Source organism: Eleutherodactylus coqui, chromosome 1, assembly GCF_035609145.1.
Source record: "Eleutherodactylus coqui strain aEleCoq1 chromosome 1, aEleCoq1.hap1, whole genome shotgun sequence".
In the NCBI taxonomy this organism is placed as follows: Eukaryota; Metazoa; Chordata; class Amphibia; order Anura; family Eleutherodactylidae; genus Eleutherodactylus; species Eleutherodactylus coqui.
In genome coordinates this window covers 29,569,578-29,578,627 of record NC_089837.1, presented here as the reverse complement: position 1 = coordinate 29,578,627, position 9,050 = coordinate 29,569,578, and the positions used below count along the sequence as shown (strand labels likewise).

Below are 9,050 nucleotides of genomic sequence, written 5' to 3'. Positions count from 1 at the left end.
CTTTCTGGGACTACAATACTTTTATGATAAGTGATCATGTCTGAAGAACAGTTACTGAAATGGCTGTGGAGTTCCCTATTGTTTACTAGGCATGACTGCGTACTTTCAGTAGTGACTGCATGTGGATATCATAATGTTGTTGCTAACTAAGGCTGAATGCACATGGGTGGATATTTGCTGCGGAATCCATGGTTGGCATCCGCATTGCGACTCTGCAGCAAATACCACCCGTTACTTCCCATGGAGATTTGCTGCTTTCTACACACGAGTGGAAATCAGTTGTGATTTCCACTTGCAGAGGAAAAAATAATCACAGCATGCTCTATTTTCCTGTGGATTCTACACGGACAGGCCACGGATTCCACAGATACTGTGCATGTCCGATGGCGGTTCGTGTGGAACATCTGCAGTACAGATAAAAAGAAAATACAGGTACATGCAGATGCCAGCCACACATAGGGTCGGATACTGCTGCAGGCTCCCATATGAGGAATCCAACTTGCCCATGTGCATGCAGCCTAAGGCTTTCTTACCTCGGTCCTCCTTCCCTACACTGGTCGGAGATACATAGATAGAGAGGACACACTCAGAGAGACCTCTAGTACATTCAGTCCTCCAAACTCTAGTAAGCCTTAAAAACATATCTTACTAATAATGTTAAACCCGCCAAAACACCTTCCAACACAACATTACCCCTGATATTAGTAAACCAATTTTGTGCACTTACTTTTAAACTCCACGGATTAAATAAACACCTTCTATAGATCACCACCGGAGCAGATTATATGCAGTGAATGGATGAAGGGGGGGGGACACAACTTATATATGTATTGAATAACAACCAGATATCATCACCACCTTGACTCCCAGGCAATTAGAAATACCAGAAATAAGCTCATATCTTTTACAGAATACAAGTGGGATTCCAGGTTTGGACTTGGCCCTCTGCTCCTCATCTGGGGTGCATCATAAGGAATTGAATTATTAGGAAGATTGCAACACACAAAGTCATGAATGGCGGCCATGATCCCAAGAACACTATCAGGAACTGGTTAACGTTTTAATTAATAAAATCAGAGGTGGAAGTCACATTGTCCATAGAAGCATGGGTTAAATTCCTCACACTAGTAATATACCAACCAAATGGAAGACTTGAGGACACAGAAATAACCAGAGAAGCCATAAGCAATAAGCATCCATGGAACCAGGGTGAAGATCTTGGTCTTCAGGAAGATAAAGAACTTACTGTAGCCTGCAAACCAGAGATAAATGGAGTTCAGTCACATGGTGACCACCATTACAGCTCTTACAGGTTTATGATAAGCTGAGGATATAATACAATAATCATATTTACTGTGACTCCTGTGAAGCAATCAGTATAGAGCGCTGCTACAATAAATATATTTTAAAGAGAATTCCTTGTTACTCATGATGAACTTTCTTCTATGGTGAATACTCCAAATATCTTTAGTCTCCAGCGTCTTGTTTTTGGCTTTGTGAAAGGATCAGCTTCTCCTTTTATAGTATTCTTATGGTTGTCACTCTTGTATTTTATTGTAACATGTCTGATGCCCATGCAAATCTTGAATCTTGAAAGACGGAAAAATCTGCGTACCAAGAAATAAATGATCACTAGCTTATTTACAGTTAAAGAAACATTTTACTAGAGTTCTATTTTATCGATGCACTTTTGTAATCAAAATGTCTGATCTAACCCTACTTGGCCAAACCGCTAAGGGATAAAACAAAATAACACACAGCATTTAGCTTTAGTAGAATAAGCTGCCCCATACTGATCCGTCCTGAGTATGGAGCAGTGGTTAACACGCTCACCATGGGGTCTACTGACTGCCAGCTCAGACAGAGAGCAAATGACAATACACAGCACCTTAGCTTAGCATCAGCCCAGCTAAATACCCAGCTAATTACCCACAGATGTGCCTACATTACGTCACACCTACTGAGCTAGAAGGTGCAGAACCAAATCTAAAACCCGCATCGGACTTTGTCATTCGGCAGCGATCTCAGCACTGCTGCAACACCAGCATTATATCTCATTGCTGGTGTCCTATATTGAAATAGCAATAGTGTACTTGATTAGGAAGGTATGGATGCACTACACAATGGTATGGAGCACAGGTCCTTTGAGTATGCTTTTTTTACTTCAGTCATAGTAGTGGTCCCATGGGGCTTAAATGTGATTCTTCAACTTTGCAATTATGTTTTACTTTGTCTTACAGGAGCCACAACACAAAGATAGAATCCATTTTTGGGGGGCTCATTTTACACCTTGTTATATTTCAATTGAGTACTAGTCCCATCCTGCCCTACACCTCCTATGTAGAATACTGCAGTGTTCCCCAACTCCAGTCCTCAGGGACCGCCAACAGGTCATGTTTTTAGGATATCCTCTAGTAAGAACACCTGAGGCACCAACAATAATTACATCACTTGTTTTCAAGATTTCCTCAGTATTGACAAGTGATGTAATTATTGTTGGTGCCTCAGGTGTTCTTACTAGAAGATATCCTAAAAACATGACCTGTTGGCGGTCCCTGAGGACTGGAGTTGGGGAACACTGCAGTATTCTACATAGGAGGTGTAGGGCAGGACGGGACTAGTACTCAATTAAAATATAACAAGGTGTAAAATGAGCCTGGCCCCATGCATTAACAAATCATGTAGGAGTATGATCCATAACATAAAGGGGTTGTCCAGTTGTAAACTAGTTATGGCCTATTAGCAGAATAGGTCATCAATAGTAGATTAATGGGAAATCAGCTCATTGTATGAACATACCGACTCAACAAACAGCTGATCAGCTGGCTCCTGCATGCCTGACCCCTGACCATCAGATCTAAGGCTCATTGGCCAATGTAGCTGGCAGACCCAGAGGCCTTATTGATGTTTCTAAGGGTCATGGCAACCCAGCGGGACCACATTATCACATTGTAGAGGTCTGATGAGTGAGAGACCGAGCCTCCTGTCTTTATAAGAGTTCTACATGCTGCAGTTGTACAGGCCTTGGCATGTCAAGGGTTAAACAGCAGAGATCAAGGTTTCTCTGGTCCACGCTGTTAGAGCAGGTGCCAGGCTGTTGTCCAACAGCTGTTAGTCCGCTCTCTTTGACACAAGAGACCCGTTCCAGACTTCTGATGCAACCTCTGTTAGAGAGTGGATCAGAATAAAGCCCCTTAATGGCCACCATCAAAAGGTGTAGGCATATGGGAGGTCATTAAGGGCTTAAATAAAATACAGCAATGCTTTTGTTTTCCATGCCTGTTAGTGTAAAACTAACAGGCAGACAATTTGAAACGGCTTTTGTCAGGGCTTATAGACTTTGGTGCATGAGAACCCTGGGGCTATAAAGTGACAGCTGGCACTTTTTCCCTCTAAGGCCTCATGTCCACGGGTAAAATCAGGCCTGCTACGGATTCTCCATGGAGAATCCGCAGCGGGTCACTCCTGCCCCGCGGACATGAGGGCTGAAAATAAGAATAAACTAACCTGCTGCGGGCCGCGCGTGTCTTCCCTTCTTCGTGGCCGGATTTTCTTTCTTGGGCCCGGCGGATGTGCTCGGCACGCCGGCTGCATGCCGCGCGCATGCGCCGGGCACATCCGCCGGGCCGAAGAAAGAGGTTTCCGGCCGCGAAGGAAGGAAGACACGCATCGCCCGGAGCAGGTGAGTTTAATTCAGGCGCGGGTCTCCTGCGGATCTGGACGGCTTCCATAGGCTGCAATAGAAGCCTGCGGGAGCCGTCCCCGTGGGAGACCCATGCCTAAATGGAGCATGTCCGGATTTTTTCCTGCACGCGGGACCCGCACTTGCAGGGAAAAATGATATCCGCAGGTATTTGACTACCTGCGGAGGTCTAATGCATCCCTATGGGGTGCGGATCCGCGTGCAGGAAAAACGCTGTGGATTTAAAATCTTAATTTGCCCGTGGACATGAGGCCTAACTGCTGTTGTTGCTATTGATGTTATTGTCACAGCCTAGATGCTCACTCTGTCTGCTAAATGTACAGTGCGTGCTGTTAACTACCACTCATTGGCTTTAATAGAACAAGGTTGCAGTACCCTGAACGGCTACTATACAAACTGCATTTTAAATATGAACAGGATCAGATGTAAACACCCAAGTAGCCACAGTGCTCATATTAGAACCATGGCCCCTTCAGTCAGCTAATCCCCTGGGTTTCCGAGTGATCAGATATTTATGGCCAATCCTGAGAATCAGTCATTAATTGTTAAAGTGTGGATAAACCCCTTTAAAGTTTACCTTCAGCTCAATCACCTTCTAGACCTCCGATGTGTTGATCCAGTTGTACAGCACACAGATCCTACAGAAAATCCTTCTTAACAGTGTTTTTTATCACTTTTAGATTAGGAAAGCTTGAAGCATAATATTGCATTATTACAATCCAATTTTCTTTTAGTTCTCTTTATATAGCATTTTCCTTATGAACAAAACATGAAGAAAGTCAAAGGAAGATGAAAGCAGTCAGGAATGCAAAGACATATTAGCTCTGAAGCCTGAAGAGCGGTGAATTCAGTGCTGCATCTGGGATTTAGCATAGGATGATAATAGTATCTTTGGGGTGTTCTGATTTTTGGAAGGATTGTCGTGTGAAACAGTCCTCAGTGAGTGAGACTTAGGCAAGTGGAAGTTTCTTGGAAGTTTTGGTGCATTTGTCCAGTGCTTTAAAATGTCCTGCAAATCAATTAAAATCTTGGAAGGTACCCTTCTGTGATTCTCCAGAAGTCATATCTTCTGATGTCTTCTTAAATCAGAAATTGCCCCAGGTTCTTATTTCCGAGTGTTTGTGTGGGGATGGGGAAGCGACCTAAGAACTGGAACCCCCAAAGCAACTTGAAAGTGAAATGAAAGACCTGGCACTTCATGGTTAGTCCCAGTAGTTGAGGCACGGCGATGAATGTTCTCCCCAACAGTAGTTAGAACCATCCAGCTATTAGGTGACACTCCATACTTAGGAGGAAGAATGTCATCATCACACATTCAGGCATAGTTGGTTTTCAAAAGTTTGAACTAACAACATGATATCATCCATAATCTATTGGTGTGGAGAGAAGACCTGAATGTAACTTGGTCAAAAATATTTTATTGCTATCCTGGTTTACACCAGATAATATGACTAGCTATTCTCCAGCAGAGTGAATCATTGGTGGTAACCTTCTGGTGTGAATTCTACTTTTATAACTGAGCAAATTCTGAAATTGTGTTGCATATGTGGATATATATGAGTCCCATTCTCATACTCCTTAAATGCCATTGTCATATTTTACTATTAGAATAGATGAGCATTAAATGGAGCTCGGGGGGGGGGGGGGGGGGGGTTATGCATCATAATCAAAAAGATTACTGTCTAAAGCCCCATTTACATGCAAAGACGATCGCTGAAGATTTCGTTCTAAAGATAGTTTGATTGACAGTGTGAGCGATCATTTTGTATGATTTACTAATTGGGCACTAATGCCTATTAGTAGCTTATTAGATTCATTTGCATGTAAATGAGCCTTTCTTCACTGTATGCAGATAACAGTAGGTGGTCCGTTATCTGCATACAGACCCTTTGTTCTGCCATGGGACTGCAGCTGAAAACAATGCTTCCAGGGCTCCTGTGGAGAACTCAGCATGCGATCCCTACTATCACAACCAATGGATTTCATGCTCACATGAAATCCATCATTCGGCAGAAAAGTAAACGATGGGAGCATTTACACTGCACAGTTATCTCTAAAAAACCATTGTTTAAACAATTTTTCAGTGATAATCATTGCCTGAAGTCTCATCATAGTGACCGCAAACAAAACGATTTTTATTTCAAGGGCCACTCTGTAGATTTTTTAAAAATCTTTCACTATGCAGCTATTCCCCCCAAGTTATGTATTCAGTTTCTAGCCAGATCCTCAGTCTGTGATGATACTATCACTGAAACTGCCTAGAGGGGACAAAGGCACTCATGTTCCAGTTGATGTTGACCACAGCTCCTCCTCCTGACTATACTTATGGTCTGTAGCTATTTTAGGTACTATAGAAGGTAATAATTTAACTGTCCGCCCAACAGGCAAAAATGGTTTAGCTTCAGCTAATGCTGTACTGATACATCATAAGATTGATGTGAAACTGAAAGTAAAAAATCTAATTCTCAACATTGTGCCTGATAAGCATTAGACAAGGGGTTGCACTGCATGGAGTAGAAGGGGTCCGGAATGGAGAAACATGTTTTCACCTGAGTGGCCCTTTAAATATGGTTCACTTTTTTAAGAAAGTCAAATTACCATATAATCATGAAAAGCAACACTTTCAGGACAAAATTTTGTCCCAGGACTGGAAGGGACCTACACTTAGGATTATCTGCCTTTCATCCAATCCACTGCTTCCTGCATTCGCTTTGGTCATCTACATTGGATGCCAGCCTTCAGACGACCTAATCCCCAAAGCGCATTGGTAATGCTAGAATGGCAATGCACTATACCTACTCTCTGATTGGCCAGTACTGCTCACGTGATCCGAGCTGGCCAGTCAGAGAGCGGTGTGTTGTGTGCATTAACTAGATAGCCATCTTGTGTGGCCAAAAATATGAACTGTAATTGATAGATTGAATGAATACTGTAGAAGAACAAGTGTGGGTAATATACCCCCCACCCTTTGTTCTCAGGACAGAATTTTGTCCTGAAACTAGAAGGCCACTTTAACACAGGCGAAATAAATATATATATGGAAGTAAACATTGACATTGAGCCTATTCATAAACATATCATGGCCATTAAAGGATCTTGCTTTAGAATAAGCCATCAATATCAGGTATGAAGATAAGTTGACTGCATGGTTGCAGTGCTCCATATTGTTCACCAGACACAGCTTCATACTCCTAGTACAGGCTCTACCTAGAATCACAGCTCAATGTATCCCGGTGCCACTACAAAGCCACTATAAGAAGTATTGAAGCCTGATAAACAGTAAAGGGGACACCAGGCACACTGCACTACCATGGTTCCCTCAGCCAGCTGACCGACAGGGGTACCAGAAGATGTAAATCCACTAATCTGAAGGTAATGACTTATTCTAAGGGTATTATATTCCCATTAAACCCCTTTAACTCCAATTCACTATAGCTGTAATACAGCACACACCCTTCTGTATAGTCTCCAGAGAAAATGCTGGAAGGATGTTTTCCCACCTTTAAATGGAGATGGCATAGATCAAATCAATTTAAATCTATTCTACTATTGTGCACATATTTACAGGCTACAGAACAATGAGATACACATGTTTTGTAGGTCATTTCTCGAACAGATTATATACAGTGAATGGATGAAGGGGGAAAGACAACCTATAATTGCATTACACAACAGCCCAACATGGTCATCGCCCAGACTCCCAGACAATGAGATGTTCACACATATAAAATTCATGACATGCAACACTAGAAATAAGCTCATACTCTTCACAGCACGGAAGTGAGATTCCAAGTTTGGACTTGACCCACTGCTCCTCATCTGTCTGGTGTGCATCCTAAGGGATTGAATTAATAGGAATATTGCAACGGAAAAAGTTATAAATGGTGGCGATGACCCCAAGAATACTATTAGGAACTGGTTGTAAAGGTTTGAATCAAAAGAATCAAAGAAGGAAGTTACATTGTCCATTGAAGTGTTGGTTAAATTCCTCATACTTAAAACGCACCAACCAAGTGGAAGACTCGAGGATACAGAAATAACCAGAGAAGCCAGAAGGAACCATGGAACAAGGGTGGAGATCTTGGTCTTCAGGAAGACAAACAACTTCCAGCTGTAGTTTGTAATCTTTACACAGTATAAGATACAGAGAATGGTGGCAAACCAGAAATTGATGGAGCTCAGTAACGTGATGAATATTGCTAATGTTATTGCATAAACAAAGTTAAGAAATAACCAAGGATAAAATAAACAAACCGTGAAAAAGAAGAGGATGCTGAGAAGCTGCAAGATTCTAGAAACAGCCAGGATGCTCAGGACCATATCACAGGTGTTCCAAGACTTTGGCTTTTTCCATTTCTTGATGTTAGCAGCCACAATAATCATATTAACTGTGATTCCTGCAAAGCATTCAGCACATAGCACTGCTGCAAAAATATATATGAGAGAAACTTCCATGGTACTCATGATGAACTTTCTCCTAAGAAGGATACTCCAAATACTACCTTTTGTCTCAACCGTCTTCTTTTTGGCTTTGTGAAAGGATCAGCTTCTCTTGGCTTGTTTATAGTATTCTTATGGCGGTCACTCATGTAAATAGCTAAAGCATATTTGATTTGCATGCAAATCTGTACAACAGGTTGTCAAATGATGGATGTATTTGTGTACCAAGCAATAAATAATTACTAGCTCAGTCTTATTTAAAGGAAAAGAAACATTTTACTGGATAATCTTCTATTTCATTGAAGCTCTCCTATATTACAGAGTATTTGTACAGTTTATTATGTGAAGCTTATCACAGTCTGTTAGCCGCAAAGTTGTGGCACGGTGGTCCCAACACGTAGACATACTGGCTGCACTGTTCCAGTCTGTCTGAGGGGTTGATGTTTAGGTTTTTGTGGTTTGTTATTTCTTTAGGTGTTACATTTGTCTGTATTCCCTCAGAGCTCCCCCTGGCACTGATTTTGTTCTCTTGTTTCCCATGTGGTGTTTTACCCTGTCTAATTGCATTGCTTCAGTTAATATTTAAGTCTTCTTCCTGGCTTGCTTGTTGCTGATTATTTTCTCAGTCTTCTTGAAGAGAGAACTTTTTGGTGTAAAAGTTCTGCTGTAAAGCTAAATGGTGCTTTTGTTTATTCTTTACTGTTTTCCTTCTCTTAATTGCTAGATTTGGCGGCTGAGGTAAGAGGGGTGGGTCTGCCTTTAGGGAAGGCTCCAATCTTACTTTTAGGCAGGGTGGTTCTTGTCCAAGTAGTCAGGCTGAGGTTGTGCATTCTTTCTTTTGTTTACATTATATGGTATATTATATTATTGTATGTATTTTAATCAGTTCAGCAGCCTGCTCCCCGTG

The 9,050-nt window shown here is 41.8% G+C and overlaps 1 protein-coding gene across 1 annotated transcript; it reads right to left on the bottom strand.

Annotated features, from left to right (window-relative positions):
• Positions 1-339: 339 nt before the first annotated feature.
• Positions 340-8,086, bottom strand: LOC136610704 (taste receptor type 2 member 39-like). The gene is made up of 3 exons (XM_066589948.1): positions 7,372-8,086; positions 1,172-1,252; positions 340-404 (listed from the first exon to the last, which is right to left on the bottom strand). The coding sequence occupies exons 1-3, from the start codon at positions 8,084-8,086 to the stop codon at positions 340-342; spliced, it is 861 nt and encodes a 286-aa protein (XP_066446045.1).
• Positions 8,087-9,050: the final 964 nt, after the last annotated feature.